Raw genomic sequence first — 19,495 nt, 5'->3', positions numbered from 1 at the left:
GGTTTTAGTTGGGGGCTGAAGGTGATGGCTAGTGGCGTTCTGTTATTTTCTTTGTTAGGCCTGTCCTGTAGTAGGTGACTTCTGGGTACTCTTCTAGCTCTGTCAATCTGTTTCTTCACTTCAGCAGGTGGGTATTGTAGTTGTAAGAATGCTTGACAGAGATCTTGTAGGTGTTTGTCTCTGTCTGAGAGGTTGGAGCGAATGCAGTTGTATCGTAGAGCTTGGCTGTAGACAATGGATCGTGTGGTGTGGTCTGGATGAAAGCTGGAGGCATGTAGGTAGGAACAGTGGTCAGTAGATTTCCGACATAGGGTGGTGTTTATGTGACCATCGCTTATTAGCACCATAGTGTCCAGGAAGTGGATCTCCTGTGTGGACTGGTCCAGGCTGAGGTTGATGGTGGGATGGAAATTGTTGAAATCATGGTGGAATTCCTCAAGGGCTTCTTTTCCATGGATCCAGATGATGAAGATGTCATCAATATAGCGCAAGTAGAGTAGGGGCGTTAGGGGACGAGAGCTGAGGAAGTGTTGTTCTAAGTCAGCCATAAAAATGTTGGCATACTGTGGGGCCATACGGGTACCCATAGCAGTGCCGCTGATTTGAAGGTATACATTGTCCCCAAATGTGAAATAGTTATGGGTGAGGACAAAGTCACAAAGTTCAGCCACCAGGTTTGCCGTGACATTATCGGGGATACTGTTCCTGACGGCTTGTAGTCCATCTTTGTGTGGAATGTTGGTGTAGAGGGCTTCTACATCCATAGTGGCCAGGATGGTGTTATCAGGAAGATCACCGATGGATTGTAGTTTCCTCAGGAAGTCAGTGGTGTCTCGAAGGTAGCTGGGAGTGCTGGTAGCGTAGGGCCTGAGGAGGGAGTCTACATAGCCAGACAATCCCGCTGTCAGGGTGCCAATGCCTGAGATGATGGGGCGCCCAGGAGTTCCAGGTTTATGGATCTTGGGTAGCAGATAGAATACCCCAGGTCGGGGTTCCAGGGGTGTGTCTGTGCGGATTTGATCTTGTGCTTTTTCAGGGAGTTTCTTGAGCAAATGCTGTAGTTTCTTTTGGTAACCCTCAGAAGGATCAGAGGGTAATGGCTTGTAGAAAGTGGTGCTGGAGAGCTGCCTAGCAGCCTCTTGTTCATATTCCGACCTATTCATGATGATGACAGCACCTCCTTTGTCAGCCTTTTTGATTATGATCTCAGAGTTGTTTCTGAGGCTGTGGATGGCATTGTGTTCCGCACAACTGAGGTTATGGGGCAAGTGATGCTGCTTTTCCACAATTTCATCCCACGCACGTCGGTGGAAGCACTCTGTGTAGAAGTCCAGTCTGTTGTTTCGACCTTCAGGAGGAGTCCACCAAGAATCCTTCTTTTTGTAGTGTTGGTAGGGAGGCCTCTGTGGGTCAGTATGTTGTTCAGAGGTGTGTTGGAAATATTCCTTGAGTCGGAGACGTCGAAAATAGGATTCTAGGTCACCACAGAACTGTATCATGTTCGTGGGGGTGGAGGCCCCGAGATAGCCCAGCAGAAGAATCTGTCCTAAGAGTATAGTTGGATAGATTAACAATATTGCTGGGTGGGTTAAGGGAACCACTGTTGTGGCCCCTTGTGGCATGTAGTAGTTTAGATAGTTTAGTGTCCTTTTTCTGTGTCCACATATCTATTCAGGGGACACCATCACAGGGCCTAATCACATCAGCCACACTATCAGAGGCTCGTTCACCTGCACATCTACCAATGTGATATATGCCATCATGTGCCAGCAATGCCCCTCTGCCATGTACATTGGCCAAACTGGACAGTCTCTACGTAAAAGAATAAATGGACACAAATCAGACGTCAAGAATTATAACATTCAAAAACCAGTCGGAGAACACTTCAATCTCTTTGGTCACTCGATTACAGACCTAAAAGTGGCAATTCTTCAACAACAAACCTTCAAAAACAGACTCCAACGAGAGACTGCTGAATTGGAATTCATTTGCAACCTGGATACAATTAACTTAGGCTTGAATAGAGACTGGGAGTGGATGTGTCATTACACAAAGTAAAACTATTTTCCCATGTTTATTTCTCCCCTCCACTCCCCACTGTTCCTCAGATGTTCTTGTCAACTGCTGGAAATGGCCCACCTTGATTATCACTACAAAAGGTTTTCTTGTTTTTTTTCTCTCCTGCTGGTAATAGCTCACCTTACCTGATCACTCTTGTTACAGTCTGTATGGTAACACCCATTGTTTCATGTTCTCTGTGTATATAAAATCTCCCCACTGTATTTTCCACTACATGCATCTGATGAATTGAGCTGTAGCTCACGAAAGCTTATGCTCAAATAAATTTGTTAGTCTCTAAGGTGCCACAAGTCCTCCTTTTCTTTTTACGTATACAGACTAACACGGCTGCTACTCTGAAATCTAGTGATGGGTTATCTATGCACCGCAGTCAAGAGTTCCTTTATAAGCTCATTTAGAAATTAACATGCACTTAAATTACTTCGAGATGCCACTGGATGGGGCCCCACAGCTCATCACATAGAAAACTGGGCTGGAAACCAGGTTGGTCAGGTAGGCGTTCCCTTGTTGAAAACGACAGATGTGGTCACATACATGCTAATGACCCTGTGCTTCCCTAGGGCCTTTCACTCTGAAGGGGCCCCTGGTGTTTTACAAATGTAGCTGACCGAGATACCAGCTAGATACAGGGCTGGTCAACACGACTGCTTAAATTGCTGTAACTTACATCACTGTGAAAAAGACCCCCCCCCCCCCCAAGTGACGTAAGTTACATCGTCTTAAAAGCGCTGTCCACTATGTCAGTGGGAGACGCTCTCCTGTGGACCTAACTCGGAAGTGGAGTAATTATGCCAGTGGGAGACCACTCTCCCGTCGGCATAGCACGTCTTCACCAGACGCGCTATAGCTGTGCTGATGTAGCATGGTAGTGTAGACTGGCCCAGAGATCACTTCATCCCTTGCTGGGACAGAGCTGCCGGAAGCAGCAGCTGTTTGATCAATACACAGCACTGTTACACGGCTGTACAGACCTGGGAGCAAGGGATACTTTTTGTAAACTGAAGCTGCAGGGGGAATTTAAAGGTGGCAGGATGTAATCACCCCATTAGAGATCTGCCCTCTTATGAAAGGCAAAGGATTTTTACAGATAATTCCTAAAAGCAACTGGGGGTGGGGAAAGTATGTTGCAAAATGTCAATGAGAATGCACCTGTGTGTTGTCCGGTGGTTCCTTGCATGCCCTCCCCCGTTCTACTCCTCTCTACCTCCAGCTGCATCTGAAGAAGTGGGTATTCACCCACGAAAGCTCACGCTCCAATACGTCTGTTAGTCTATAAGGTGCCACAGGACTCTTTGCCGCTACCTCCAGTCTGTCATTCTAGCACTTAAATGACTTCTCTGCTTCTCTCTGGGATGTCAGAATGGGGGGAAAGCAGTGTGTTGCCATAAGGAACATTGTATTCCAGAAACAAAGGCAAACCTGCTATAATGGTATCAATTGGAACCAGATCAAATGCTCTCAGAGACCGGACATGGAAAAATTTCAGACAATCTCTGCTCAAGTTAGGACCAGATGAAAACAAGAAGTTAATCTAGAATCATCCACGTTTGTCCTGGTTAGGTGGAGAGCGACTACATGACTTCACGGGGCTCGCATAAGAAATTGCTTTGGCTCACACTGAATTGACCGGAAACTGTGTCCCATGAAATGCATATACCCTGTAAGGTACACGAACAAATAAGACAGGGTGCCCAAGATCAGGCTCCTTCTGAGGTATGTTTCTCCTTTGATCATTGTCATAAATATTGTACAGTCAAGTCGGATGCTTTGGTGCTGTAACAATTGTAGAGTAAAAGCCCAGGAGTAAGTATGTTCCTAGGAGAGATAACCTTGTGTTTTGCTTCCCCAGATACAGGGCTAAAACCATCATTAAAGCAATGCATATTGTGGTTTCATCTCTAATGAGATCTTCAGTAAATAAATACAATCAAAAACAGCTTTTTCTCCAATTAAAAAACCCACTGTTTAATACAAAAAGGCTTCTGTTTTTATTACATACTTGATCATAGCACAAGACACTCTGGTTCTCTACGATCATCATCCTGAGGTTTAACTGAAGAGCTGATTTTGTTTTGTTGAAGAGATTGATGCACAGGGAAGAGAGAACCAAGGATGAGAGAAAGAGGCAGTGATGGAGAGACTGGGGAACACCCACAGATTACATGTTAAAGACAGATGTTCTCGACTTGATGCATGGGAAGTCAGCTATTCCTCCCCGGAGATGAGATTAGCCCTATGAAAATTAACTCCAAGAATGAGTTCTTTCATTAGTGTAAAAGCATTTTATATCATCTCCCTTAGTTTTGCATGTTCGTCTCAGTTTGACCAATGACCAGAATGCATTGGGATGGGGCTTAAATATTGCAAAAAGGCGAGGCAATCATAAAAGCCAGCCACCTGAATGCACACCACTGGCAGAAACTAGCCACCCTGAGGGGCAACATGTGGGACAAGTGTGCAAATGTTCAGAAAGAAAATCTGTCAAGTCCAAGTGCATCCAGTATTGTACAAGTTACGCAGTCCGGGTTTCGTACAGTGAAACGGAACAGACAGGCACTGGGAACACACATCGCCCAAGGTACCCTCTTGTAATAGAGGGATAACCCCAGGCCTTATTCACAGCATCCTCATGAACAGCTCTCGTCCTGTCCTTCTCTTGGTGAGCTCGTCCATGGACCATCTACCTCATTTCTCCAAGGACATCAGAGACGCTATCTACAGACCTTCTCACTTCCAACACTTCAGAGCCAGATCTAGGACATAGAAAACAGCCCCTTCCTGTTTTCAAAACAGGTCATGCAGGACAGCAAGGTGCCTTGGAATTTCTAACACTTCATCGACGACATCCATGGTCAGGACCAGCTCAGGGGAAATGGTTAGTTGCGTCAAGGGTCCGAGACGCTGCTGCACGCAAGCATGGCACAGGTAGCCACCTTGGTCTTTGGTGCCATTGCTCTGTGGGAAAAGGACCACTAGGAAATTGTAAAAGGAGAAGGGAAGGATTGGGAAATCCAGAGTTTCTGCCTCCTCTCCCTCAGACATACTGGGCCAATGTATACATTGAACTCAGACACAGGATGAAATAGGAGTTGGGGACATTGCTGTTGATTCAGACCCAGTGTATTTTGTATCTGTCACCTATTTCTCACTAAAGAAACCCCTTATAAAGCAGCCTGCAATAAAATTTATACATGCAATTTCATTATACCGGGGCCTGATCCAGTGGAGTAAGGACTGGAGGGCTCAAGGGTCAGGTATATAACTATGTACTTATATGGCTCCGATCAGAGGAGTATCATGCACCTCTCAAACATGGTCAGTGAATGTTTTTCCTTCCTCACCTTCCTGAGGAGGGAAGTCAAATTATCTGTTTTACAGAAGGCGAGCTGAGGCACAGAGAAATCACAAGCCAGTTCCTCAGCTGGTGTTAAGTTGGCGCTGCTCTATGGACGTCAACATAAGGATCTGTCCCGCAGTGACTTCATGCGCCAAGTCTTTGGCAGAGCTGGGAACTGAGCCAAGATCTCTGGAGCAACTTAACTCCAAGGCCATGCTACTGAGATAACAAATGTCTCCTCCAGGTTCAAACCCAGCCCTGTTTGGTAGGGGTCAAGATTATTCTGTTTATCAACCATAGTCTATGTGAAAGGAAGTCATGGGTCCAAGTCTAGAAGGTAGGTGTCTACATCACACACAACGAAAAACACCCCAGAATTACAACTGGCACAAACTGAGCCCATTTTAATTTTAGGGTATGTCTACACTGCAGTTTAAAATCTGCAGCTGGCCCATGCCAGCTGACTTGGGTTCGCAGGGCTCAGGCTAAGGGGCTGTTTAATTGCAGTGTAGACATTCAGGATCGGGCTGCACAGGTAGATCTCATCTGCTACTTCTATGATCATGGCTAACAGCATGGGCGGCGCGTATTGTAGGCACGGGAAGGTGTTGCCTTCCCAAACAGCCTGATGTCCCCCTGCCCATGTTCCACCCCCGTCCCCATACTGCTTGCTGTTCCCTGGGGCAGGCAGGCTGTGGGCCGCGGTGCGTCCTCAAGGCTGCGCCACGCTGCCCGTCCTCCTGGCGCTGGGGCCGCACCACCTGCCCAGCACTGGGGCTGGGGCTGGGTCCACTCTGGCTATGCCGCCTGCTCAGAGCTAGGGCAGGCAGCTTGGCCGGGGGGCACCTTCAGAGATGGGGGCGCCAGCTGGCCGGGAGTTGCAATGGGTGGCGCCACCCAGAGAGGCTGGGGCCACGCTGCCCAGCTCTCCGGGGACGGGGAGCAGGGGCTAGGTTGCCTGGCTCTCCGGTGCTCCAGGGCTGGGGGCACTAGCCTGGGGCAGGGGTCAGCGACCACAGTGGGGGCTGGGCTCCAGTGGGCGCAGAAGGGGTGGGGTCTCGGGTGGAAGGGGTGGGACTGGGGGGCCAGCCTCCCCAAGCCAGGGGTTCACCCACCACCCATGGCTAAAAGGCTGGTAAGTGACATCTCCAGGGCTATCAACCTGGCACATTTCATTGGCTCCAAGGTCACAAAACACAAACTGACAAGTAGAAAGGAGAGGAGAGGAGACTCACGTAAGCGAGGGGCACTTTCTTCATGGTTAGAATCGAGTCGGCAGGCACAGCGTTATGGCACTGTGACATGGAGCAACGAATGGACCCTTCCTTTAAGGCCTCACTAGTCAACTCTGGCCGCAAGAAATACTCCTGACAAGAGAAAGAACAAGGCATGCTGTGAACTCAGGGCACTGGAAGCTGTTGCGAGCAGTGGGGATGATCTGCAACGTTAGGGCTTAAAATAATCCAACCACAGAAAAACACTTCAAAGGAAGGAACTGCACCAAGACTATGAGGGCTGGACGTGCAGGAAAGGGAACACGCACACTTGTGGTAATGGAGAGAGGCAGAATCAATGCTGTATTACAGTCAGATACGAGCCTAAAAGCAATCGTCATTGAACACTGAGGCTGCACTTAAAACCACAAGGTCAGGAAATGGGAAGGCTAAGAACCAAATATCTCCTCAGATACTCTGGACCTAAACTGGTGTCACTCAGAGGAGAATTCAGCCCATTGTTCAGGGAACAATATGAATCTCAGTTTCCCTCCTTACGATTTAACTTAACCATCCTTTACTCTGCTCCTATCCCATCACCAGACCTCCTACACCCCTCAAGCACGAGAGACTTTAGCACAGATGTTATGGGGAGCAAGCACTCAAAAAGTTACATGTATCGTTTTCTTGTTAACTTGCCAACGACGCATTGTAACTTCCATAGGCGCCGACTCTGTGGGTGCTCCAGCCCTGGAGCACCCGTCGGGGGAAAATGGTGAGTGCTGAGCACCCACCGGCATCCTCCCTATCAGCTCCCCCACCCCACCCCCAGTGCCTCCTGACTGCCGGCGGACCCCACAGATCAGCACCTCCCCCTCCATCCCAGTGCATCCCACCCACCGCAATCAGCTGTTTCGCAGCGTGCAGGGAAGCTGGGAGGGAGGGGGGAGGAGCAAGGACGAGGTGCACTCAGGGGAGATGGGGGTGGGTGTGGGAAGAGGTGGGGCAGGAGTGGGGCCTTGGGGAAGGGGTGGAGTGGGGGCAGGGCCTGGGGTAGAGCCAGGGGTCAGGCACCCCCCTGGCACTTTGAAAAGTCGGCGCCTATGGTAACATCCCACTCCCCATGCTCACAGATCCAAATTACAGTACCCACCGGTCACTTTGCCATGGCATCTTTAACTTACCCCAGCCAAAGTCAAAAGGTATTCTAGGGACTTTGTCATTAACAGAGACTTTTTGGCACGTGTCACTGCAACATACAGCAAGTTCCATTCATCTTCAGAAGACATGTCTAGGCAGAGATTAGAGAGAAGAAGTCAGAAAAAAAATAAGTGCTACAAGATAACTGATCGATAAAACTTTGGAATTTGTTCTGGTATTTCAGCTAGTTCTAATTCACTGCTGAATCAGGATGAAAATTTAAGACAAGAGCTGGGTATGTCACAGAAACATGGTTGGTGTCTCTGTTACGAAGGAGATAACGGTTAGGGGGGAGGGATAGCTCAGTGGTTTGAGCATTGGCCTGCTAAACCCAAGGTTGTGAGGTCAATCCTTGAGGGGGCCATTTAGGGATCTGGGACAAAAACTGGGGATTAGTCCTGCTTTGAGCAGGGGGTTGGACTAGATGACCTCTTAAGGTCCCTTCCAACCCTGCTATTCTATGATTCTATGGTACCCTGCCGTGTGTTTGTTACACAACCATAACAGGACTTGCGTGAGACATCAGAGACAGCAAACAGAACCAAAATTCTCTCCCCTTGGAGCATACACATTCGTTGCTGATCAAAGCAGGAACAACGCGTGTTCCCTGAGCGATGAACCTGCCCTTAAGTGCCATGCCCATCTCCCAGGCACAGACTTACACAAAGGAACTGCACTCCAAGTGAGAAGTCAGTAAATGACAGCAAGCTTGAGAGAGGACATTGCTAGGTACAGCCAGAGACAAACTACCTCCAAAGAGTGCTGACTGATAGGGTAGTGCCAATGGCCCATCCTGTGCATCACCTTTCCCTTTAGGGAAAAGAATGGTTCCAGTATAAAGGATCGCCCTTACCGGTGATAAAGTGACGCAGCCTCTGGAGATTATGCCTGGCACAAGGGACTTTCACAAAATCATCTGCAACCAGCACAGTATCAAACTCCAGGCCTTTGGCTTTGTGCACGGTGCCTATCACGTAATCTAGAACCACCAGATTGCAGGGGGGGAAGAGAGAGAGAGGGGGAAGATATCAGCCAATATATCTGTATTGCTGTTTTTATATCTTGTTATTTACTGAACACTATGTACAGATTAATTTACAATGTTCTGCATTTATAGTTTCACTTGCTTTTAAATGTGAACTGGAAGCCAGACAGGGTGGGGGAAGTAATATCTCTTACTGGACCAACTGCTGTTAGTCTAATAAAATATATTACCTCACTTACCTTGTCTTGCTAATATCCTGGGACCAAGACAGCTACAACAACACTGCAGACTGGAAGCAAAGCAAAGCAAAGCAGAGAGAGAGAGAGAGAGAGAAACACCCAGACCAGAGCTCCTGTCCTGCACTAATCCAATAGCCCATTAACCAGGACTGGCCCCCCAAGAAAATGCCCAGTTACCTCACACCCCAGTACAGACATGAACTTAAACAAGAATGGCTTGTTGTTTTTTGATAGTCCACCATTATTCTGCCAGAAATCACTGCAAACTTAAGCCAGTATCCAGGAGAAGTACTGAATGTGAATTTTAATAGGCAGGATACGATAAGGCATTGGGTCAGATGGCTAGATGCCAGGAAATACTGACTGAATCCTCATTCAACTCCAGCAAAACCTCACTTATCAGTGCTCCAGTGGAAAAATCATTCTGCTACAACCCCAGGAATGTCCCAGAAGGAGTTGTCTCATTCCTTCCTGGGCGCAAGACCATCTTGGACCAAGTGCACTATTTCTGAGGGGCAGGGGGAAGTGAGGTTGGATGGAAAAAGGAGAACGAAAGGAGGTGCGTTTTGCTTTACCTGCAAATGCTATAGTTGATACATGACTGTTCTTTATCCTCGCCACCAGCTCGGGAATACGGACATTGTATTTCTCCACTATTGCGATCTTCACCTCCAGCTCCCTGTCTTCAGTTTTGGCTGCATAGTTCTTTAAACCCTGGAAGCCATCCTTCTCAACCCACTTCTTGATAAAGTGGTCGTCAATTTGAAGTTTCACTAGCGAGAAGTGCATTGGATAATGTCAATACACAAGAAAGGCACCAATGGTCACATTTTTAACTTCAAATGAAATGGAGCTAGAGAGTAGCGGAGGTAACATGGTCTAGTGGGGTGAGCACTGGACTAGGACTCAGGAGTCTTGGGTTCTATTCCCAGCTCCAACCCTGGCCTGCTAGGTGAGTTTGGGCAAGTCACTTCACCTCTCCGTGCCTCAGCTTCTCCATCTGTAAAATGGGGATGATGATACTGACCTCCTTTGTAAAGCACTTGAGTTGTACCGATGCAAAGCTCTATATAAGAGGTAGGTATGATTAGCAGTAGCAAGTGTCCCAAAAAGCCTAAGTTTATTATTTTTCTAAATGGTAAATGCCCTTTTGGAGATACTGGGATACTTTTGGTTTAGCAGAACAGTTTATGGGGTGGATTCTTAAAGAAGTCAAGATATTCTTACAACTATGAAGATGACCAGCGATGGAACAGTGGTCATAGAATATCAGGTTTGGAAGGGACCCCAAGAGGTCATCTAGTCCAACCCCCTGCTCAAAGCAGGACCAATCCCCAATTTTTGTCCCAGATCCCTAAATGGCCCCCTCAAGGATTGACCTCACAACCCTGGGTTTAGCAGGCCATTGCTCAAACCACTGAGCTATCCCTCCCCCCCGATGAGCTGCAATGGATATGCCATGTTCTCTTTCCTGACAGAAGGGATTTCCTGCTCACAAAGTACAAGTTGGTGGCTGTACTGGAGGAAAAGATTCTTGGATTAAAGGGACAAGTAGAGACGCTACTGAAAAATCAGAGAAAATGAGGCATTCCTAGACAGCCAGGTTTGGGAAACAACAGGTTCAAGGGAGCATGACGCTTGCCACCCAGGAATCCGAGAGAGAGGAAGTCAGAGAGGAGGCCTGGGGGTTCACAACCATGGGACACAGGAGATCATGGCAGCATTCTACACGGCTGGAGAAAGAGGAGAAAAGAAGGACTGGGATGAATTCCACACAGCTAGTAGCTTTAAATCGATACCAGGTCCTCAACGTAGAAACTTTGAAAAATACCTCTCGAGATCCAGCAGCTCCAAGGAAACAGAGAGATGTACAGGATGCGGATGGCAGCTCAACCTAACATGTAAGAAAATCAAGCTAACCCTCAAAGAGTTCTCCAACTACCCAAGGAAAACAGACAATCCTTACTGTAGATTCAATACTAAGAAGAATCGAAAGAAAATTCTGCCAGGGACAGGATGACAACAGGATAGTGGGCTGCCTTCCCAAAGCTGAGACACAAGACCCCACTCTAAAACTGGATAAGCTGCTGAAGTCAACAGGCAAGGATCTATTGGAGATAGTCCATATAGGCACTAATGACACTGTGTCGTGGAATATCGTGCAGATAGCAGATGACGTCAGGGAACTTGAAAGCATGCAGAAGAAGAATGTCCACGCAATCTTCTGTGAAATCCTTTCTGTCCCACATGCGAAGGAAGACCAAAGGCAGAAGATTCTGGAAGTGAACCCCTGGCTAGGTAAGCCATGGAGGGTGGAGGGTTTTGGTTTCATGGAACACTAGTACACCTTCTATGGGGAACGGGGGTTGTATAGTATGGATGGCCTCCATCTCAGTAGAAGGGGGACCAATTTTCTCTAGCCAGCCTGTCCCCAGGTAGTCAGGAAAGGATTAAACTAATAGCAAAAGGGTCAGAAGATCTGAGTGCTCAGCACAAAAATCGAGATGTTGAGAACAAAATTAATCAATGAACCAAAGGGCATGAAACGAAGAAATTCCTGAATTCCCTGCCTGCCAATGCTGGGAGGCTGGGTAACAAACAAGAGGAGTTGGAATTGCTCATTTAGAAGCATAAATTTTTATCTAGTTGGTATTCCTGAAACTTGGTGGGATGATTCGCAGGACTGGAATGTTAAAACAATGATTATAACCTACTTAGGAAGGACTGAGTGGGCAAAAGGGAAGAGGAGTGGTCCTCTAAGTCAAAAATGGCATTAACTGTTCCCAATTCACTGATTACCTAGAAGAAATTATCTTGAATGCTTACGGATCAATGTCCTAACAGATAAAGCACAAGATGTGGTATTAGTTGGTGTCAGCTACAGACCACCAGATCACTCCAGGAAATAGGATGACCACCTCCTAGCGCACCTATCTATAAAGAATAGGAAAAAAAGCTGAGTGATCATGGGAGATTTAAATTTGAGTGACATATACTGGAGGTCTCATGCTGCCAGTGCTAAAACATTCTTGGAATTTCTAAACATTATAGATGACAATTTCCTAACTCAAAAAGCACTGCCAACACGAGGGAAATCTTTATTTAGACTTTGTCCTAACACATAAATCACAGAACTAAAAGTTAATGGTAGCATAGGTACAACTGATACGACTTGATCATATTTATAATGTGCAAACTATTTTGAACCAGAGTAGCAGCCGTGTTAGTCTGTATTCGCAAAAAGAAAAGGAGTACTTGTAGCACCTTAGAGACTAACCAATTTATTTGAGCATAAGCTTTCGTGAGCTACAGCTCACTTGCATCCGGTGAAGTGAGCTGTAGCTCACGAAAGCTTATGCTCAAATAAATTTGTTAGTCTCTAAGGTGCCACAAGTACTCCTTTTCTTATTTTGAACCAGATCAGCTGGAAGGAAGAATTCAATCAGAAAAATATGAATGATAATTGGGACTCGTTTAAGAACACCTTATTAGATGCCAAATAAGACACAAGGCTGTGCCATTTAAAAAAAACAACAACCTGGTTTAGAGGGGAAAGCAGTTTATAAAAATAAATAAATAACATAACTTAAAGGAAGAAAGAGAAAGTTGATATTAATGAACATAAATCAGAAGTTAGGAATTGCAGAAAATTGATAAGGGAAGCAAAGGAACATAAGTAATAGTCGATGGCCAGCAGAGTTAAAAAAAAACCCGTCTTCTTACTGTCCTTAACTATATTATGAAAAAATAGAACAACAGTCCTGGTCTATTACTAAATGGAAATGATAGAATTATCAATAAGGGTTCAATAAATATTTCTGTTCTGTATTTGGGGATAAAACAGATTAGATAGTTTTATCATATGGTGATAACACTCTTTCCATTCCATTAGTATCTCAGTAGGATGTTAAACAGCAACTATTAAAGTCAGATATTTTAATATCAGCAGGACTAGGCAACATGCATCTGTGAGTTTAAAAAGAGCTGGCTGAGGAGCTCATTAGACTGCTAATCTTCATTTTCAATAAATCTTGGAGCACTGGGGAAGTTCTAGAAGGCTGGTAGAAAGCGAATGTTGTGCCAATTTTTAAAAAAAGTAAACAGGACGACCCTGGTAATTATAGGCCTGTCAGCCTGACATCTATCCCGAACCAGATATGGAGCAGCTGATTTGGGACTCCATTAATAAAGAATTAAAGGAGGGCAATGTAATTAATGCAACTCAACATGGGTTTATAGAAAACAGATCATGTCAAAGTAACTTGATATCTTATTTTTATGAGACTACAAGTTTGCTTGGTAAAGGTAACAGTAAAAAGAAAAGGAGTCCTTGTGGCACCTTAGAGACTAACCAATTTATTTGAGCATGAGCTTTCGTGAGCTACAGCTCACTTCATCAGATGCATACCGTGGAAACTGCAGCAGACTTTATATATACACAGAGAATATGAAACAATACCTCCTCCCACCCCACTGTCTTGCTGGTAATAGCTTATCTAAAGTGAGCAACAGGTTAGGCCATTTCCAGCACAAATCCAGGTTTTCTCACCCTCCACCCCCCCCACACAAATTCACTCTCCTGCTGGTGATAGCCCATCCAAAGTGACAACTCTTTACACAATGTGCATGATAATGAAGTTAGGCCATTTCCTGCACAAATCCAGGTTCTCTCACTCCCTCACCCCCCTCCAAAAACCCACCCCCATACACACACAGACTCACTCTCCTGCTGGTAATAGCTCATCCAAACTGACCACTCTCCAAGTTTAAAACCAAGTTAAACCAGAACATCTGGGGGGGGGTGGTAGGAAAAAACAAGAGGAAATAGGCTACCTTGCATAATGACTTAGCCACTCCCAGTCTCTATTTAAGCCTAAATTAATAGTATCCAATTTGCAAATAAATTCCAATTCAGCAGTTTCTCGCTGGAGTCTGGATTTGAAGTTTCTTTGTTTTAAGATAGCGACCTTCATGTCTGTGATTGCGTGACCAGAGAGATTGAAGTGTTCTCCGACTGGTTTATGAATGTTATAATTCTTGACATCTGATTTGTGTCCATTTATTCTTTTACGTAGAGACTGTCCAGTTTGACCAATGTACATGGCAGAGGGGCATTGCTGGCACATGATGGCATAAATCACATTGGTGGATGTGCCGTCAGGAACACTATCCCCGATAATGTCACGGCAAACCTGGTGGCTGAACTTTGTGACTTTGTCCTTACCCATAACTATTTCACATTTGGGGACAATGTATACCTTCAGATCAGCGGCACTGCTATGGGTACCCGCATGGCCCCACAGTATGCCAACATTTTTATGGCTGATTTAGAACAACGCTTCCTCAGCTCTCGTCCCCTAAAGCCCCTACTCTACTTGCGCTACATTGATGACATCTTCATCATCTGGACCCATGGAAAAGAAGCCCTTGAGGAATTCCACCATGATTTCAACAATTTCCATCCCACCATCAACCTCAGCCTGGTCCAGTCCACACAAGAGATCCACTTCCTGGACACTACAGTGCTAATAAACAATGGTCACATAAACACCACCCTATACCGGAAACCTACTGACCGCTATTCCTACCTGCATGCCTCCAGCTTTCACCCTGACCACACCACACGATCCATCGTCTACAGCCAAGCTCTGCGATACAACCGCATTTGCTCCAACCCCTCAGACAGAGACAAACACCTACAAGATCTCTGTCAAGCTTTCTTACAACTACAATACCCACCTGCGGAAGTAAAGAAACAGATTGATAGAGCCAGAAGAGTTCCCAGAAGTTACCTACTACAGGACAGGCCTAACAAAGAAAATAACAGAACTCCACTAGCCGTCACCTTCAGCCCCCAACTAAAACCCCTCCAACGCATTATTAAGGATCTACAACCTATCCTAAAGGATGACGCAACACTCTCAGAAATCTTGGGAGACAGGCCAGTCCTTGCCTACAGACAGCCCCGCAACCTGAAGCAAATACTCACCAACAACCACATACCACACAACAGAACCACTAACCCAGGAACTTATCCTTGCAACAAAGCCCGTTGCCAATTGTGCCCACATATCTATTCAGGGGACACCATCACAGGGCCTAATAACATCAGCCACACTATCAGAGGCTCGTTCACCTGCACATCCACCAATGTGATTTATGCCATCATGTGCCAGCAATGCCCCTCTGCCATGTACATTGGTCAAACTGGACAGTCTCTACGTAAAAGAATAAATGGACACAAATCAGATGTCAAGAATTATAACATTCATAAACCAGTCGGAGAACACTTCAATCTCTCTGGTCACGCAATCACAGACATGAAGGTCGCTATCTTAAAACAAAGAAACTTCAAATCCAGACTCCAGCGAGAAACTGCTGAATTGGAATTCATTTGCAAATTGGATACTATTAATTTAGGCTTAAATAGAGACTGGGAGTGGCTAAGTCATTATGCAAGGTAGCCTATTTCCTCTTGTTTTTTCCTACACCCCCCCCCCCCCAGATGTTCTGGTTTAACTTGGTTTTAAACTTGGAGAGTGGTCAGTTTGGATGAGCTATTACCAGCAGGAGAGTGAGTCTGTGTGTGTATGGGGGTGGGTTTTTGGAGGGGGGTGAGGGAGTGAGAGAACCTGGATTTGTGCAGGAAATGGCCTAACTTCATTATCATGCACATTGTGTAAAGAGTTGTCACTTTGGATGGGCTATCACCAGCAGGAGAGTGAATTTGTGGGGTGGGGGGTGGAGGGTGAGAAAACCTGGATTTGTGCTGGAAATGGCCTAACCTGTTGCTCACTTTAGATAAGCTATTACCAGCAAGACAGTGGGGTGGGAGGAGGTATTGTTTCATATTCTCTGTGTATATATAAAGTCTGCTGCAGTTTCCACGGTATGCATCTGATGAAGTGAGCTGTAGCTCACGAAAGCTCATGCTCAAATAAATTGGTTAGTCTCTAAGGTGCCACAAGGACTCCTTTTCTTTTTGCGAATACAGACTAACACGGCTGTTACTCTGAAACCTGTCAAAGGTAACAGTGTTGATGTAACACTTTGACTTGACTTTTTGATTAAAAAATTAGAAGGATATAAAATTAAGATGACACACATTAAATGGATTAAAAACCGGCTAGCTGATAGGTCTCAAAATGTAATGTTAAATGGGGAATCATCAGTGTTTCCAGAGTGGGTTCCCAGAGGGATCAGTTTTTGGCCCTACGCTTTTAACAATATGCATTTTAATATGGCTAAACGTATACATCTAGGAACAAAAAAATGTCAGCCATAATTACAGGATTGGGGATTCTATCTGGGGAAGCAATGACTCCAAAAAAAGATTTGGGGGTTGTGATGGATAATCACTAAACATGAGCTCCCAGTGTGATGCTGTGTCCAAAAGAGCTAATGCAATCCTGAGATGCATAAACAGGGGAATCTCAACTAGGAGTAGAGAGGTTATTTTATCTCTGAATTTGGCACTGATACAACTGCTGCTGGAATACAGTGTCCAGTTCTAGTGTCCACAATTCTATAAGGATGCTGATAAATTGGAGAGGGCTCAAAGAAGAGCCATGAGAATGATTAAAGGAATAGAAAATGTGTGTTATATAGAGACAGATTGAGCTCCTTGAGTCTATTTAGCTTAACAAAAAGAAGGGTAAGGGGTGACTTGATTACAGTGTAAGCATCTACATGGGGAACAAATATTTAATAATGGGCTCTTCAATCTAGCAGAGAAAGGTATAACAAGATCCAATGGCTGGAAGTTGATGCTACACAAATTGAGACTGGAAATAAGGCATGACTTTTTAACAATGAGGGTAAATAACCAGTGGAGCCATCTACCAAGGGATATGGTGGATTCTCCAACACTGCCAATTTTTAAAATCAATATTGGATGTTCTTCTACACAAGATCTGCTGTAGGAACTCTTCTGGGGAAGTTCTATGGCTTGCGTTACACAGGAGGTCAGAGTAGCTGATCACGATGGTCCCTTCTGCCCTTGGACTCAATGACTGAATTTATGAATGAATTTAGAGTGGGACAAATCACATTTTTAACTGACAGACAGCCAAGATCCATGCAGTTTAACCCAATCACATAGAGGTTATGTTCTTACTCGAAGGCACTTCTCCTAATGGCTCATATTCTAAAGTCACTCCCATGTTGAAGGCTGCAACTAAGTTTCCATTACAACCCGGGATTTGCTCCCGGGCTCCACCTAACATCAACAAACAAAGCTTCAACACTGTAGATTAGGTCCAAGGTACAGATAGTTTGTTGTGCTTTTGGTTGTTTTTTTTTTTGTTTTTTTTTTAAAAGTGAATTGGACAATGTTCCTCTAAATGACACCCTAAAACTAAATAAAAGGTGTTCACCAGCATGCAAAATGTCTAATACCTACCTCCATTTTATGTCAAAGAAATGGAAAGGACAGAGATAAAACATAGTTTACTGGACTTTTCTAGATGAGACCAAGAATCTCAGAGGACAGGATCTGGAAGCGTAAGCTGTTCTTATGACGTCAGAGTCCATATTTCCAATGCACCAGTAGAAACACAGAAATAACCATCACCGATAGCCGTTCCCGTCACACAATCAGCAAGGCACAAATCACCCAGAAGATGAACAAACAACATGATCCCCACTCACACTGAAGTGAAAGAGGTTTACATGTACCAGCTGGGGCAGTTGGAGATATGGTAGAAGCTAGAAAAGTTAACATCATGGTACATAACTTCTGGGGAAGAAGACAGGAGAACATACTCACATCTCACACGAGCCTCTTCAGGTTGAAGGAGTTTCCAAATATCATGAATTTTGTCTAGTCCAAAATTTTTAGGCCCCTAAACAGATAAAGATTTTCTTAAAATTGACCTAATTGAAGGTTATACTTAAAGTTTACAAATGAGCTAGTTTCCTGCCAAAATGTATCAGATTCACTAGCATGCAAATAGGAAAAACAACTCAAAAGACTCAAAGGTGAAGCTATATTCCTAAAATGCACACTATAGTATGCATGATCAATATGAAGCTAGAAATAAATAATCTAGCCTAAAACTAGTGGATGATCCCAGATGACACATAGCAACCAACCAAAAACACACAGAATGAGCAATGGAAAACAAAATCCCAGCTGGTCATCATGTTTTGTGGCCAGGAATGTATTTTGTGGATTAGTCTGCATTAGAACTGGTTGGGAATTTTTTAATCGAAATGATTTTTCAAGAAAATGCAATTTCAATTAAAAAAAACAAAATAAAAAACTTTCCTTGGGAAAATGTCAATTTTGCAGTAAAATTTTCATTTTCCAACAATTTTCAGTTCAAATAGAAATATTTCTGTCTGTTGAACTGAACCAAAATGTTTCATTTCAAGTCAGTATGACATTAAATTGCATTTCCCCTATTTTACTCCATGGAAGTTGTAGTTCTGGGTGCTTCATGACTCTATTCTTCCATATAGCCTTGGCTCCATGGCTGGACTTCATCTCCCATGATGCACCACATGCTGTCCCCTCTGAGCTGTGGGATGCATCATGACATCATGAGGGAAGGGAGCAGAAGGAGACTCCGCCGATTGAAAGACATGGGATGCACTGTCATAGGGTTGGGGGTTCCACGACCACCGCTCCCAAGAGAAGGAGGCGGGTGGTGGTGGTCGGGGACTCTCTCCTCAGCGGGACTGAGTCATCTATCTGCCGCCCTGACTGGGAAAATCGAGACGTCTGCTCCTTGCCAGGAGCTAAGATTCGCGATGTGACAGAGACTGCCGAGACTCATCAAGCCCTCGGATCGCTACTCCTTCCTGCTTCTTCACGTGGGCACCAATGATACTGCCAAGAATGACCTTGAGCGGATCACTGCGGAGTACGTGGCTCTGGGAAGAAGGATAAAGGAGTTTGAGGTGCAAGTGGTGTTCTCGTCTATCCTCCCCGTGGAAGGAAAAGGCCTGGGTAGAGACAGTCGAATTGTGGAAGTCAACGAATGGCTACGCAGGTGGTGTCGGAGAGAAGGCTTTGGATTCTTTGACCATGGGATGGTGTTCCAAGAAGGAGTGCTAGGCAGAGTCGGGCTCCACCTAACGAAGAGAGGGAAGAGCATCTTCGCAAGCAGGCTGGCTAACCTAGTGAGGAGGGCTTTAAACTAGGTTCACCGGGGGAAGAAGACCAAAGCCCTGAGGTAAGTGGGCAAGTGGGATACCAGGAGGAGGCACGAGCAGGAGCACGTGAGGGGGGAGGGCTCCTGCCTCATACTGAGAAAGAGTGGTGATCAGCAGGTTACCTCAAGTGCCTATATACAAATGCACGAAGCCTGGGAAACAAGCAGGGAGAACTGGAAGTCCTGGCACAGTCAAGCAATTATGATGTGATTGGAATAACAGAGACTTGGTGGGATAACTCACATGACTGGAGTACTGTCATGGATGGATATAAGCTGTTCAG

The 19,495-nt window shown here is 45.3% G+C and overlaps 1 protein-coding gene across 3 annotated transcripts in view; it reads right to left on the bottom strand.

Annotated features, from left to right (window-relative positions):
* Positions 1 to 2,762: 2,762 nt before the first annotated feature.
* Positions 2,763 to 19,495, bottom strand: part of FBH1 (F-box DNA helicase 1) — a 54,328-nt gene continuing 37,595 nt past the window's right edge. Inside the window, exons 16-21 of one of the 3 annotated variants that reach the window (XM_077837389.1) lie at positions 17,822 to 17,897; positions 9,630 to 9,827; positions 8,684 to 8,809; positions 7,815 to 7,921; positions 6,652 to 6,783; positions 2,763 to 5,051 (exon numbers count right to left, since the gene is read on the bottom strand). In XM_077837389.1, the coding sequence (XP_077693515.1) occupies positions 4,965 to 5,051; positions 6,652 to 6,783; positions 7,815 to 7,921; positions 8,684 to 8,809; positions 9,630 to 9,827; positions 17,822 to 17,897 (726 nt within the window). In that variant the 3' untranslated portion in view covers positions 2,763 to 4,964. The remainder of the gene's footprint in view (positions 5,052 to 6,651; positions 6,784 to 7,814; positions 7,922 to 8,683; positions 8,810 to 9,629; positions 9,828 to 17,821; positions 17,898 to 19,495) is intronic. The other 2 variants (XM_077837381.1, XM_077837396.1) reach the window with 2 other exon arrangements.

The sequence above is a fragment of the Eretmochelys imbricata genome, chromosome 1 (assembly GCF_965152235.1).
Source record: "Eretmochelys imbricata isolate rEreImb1 chromosome 1, rEreImb1.hap1, whole genome shotgun sequence".
Lineage (NCBI taxonomy): Eukaryota > Metazoa > Chordata > Testudines > Cheloniidae > Eretmochelys > Eretmochelys imbricata.
This window is presented reverse-complemented; position numbering and strand designations above follow the sequence as displayed.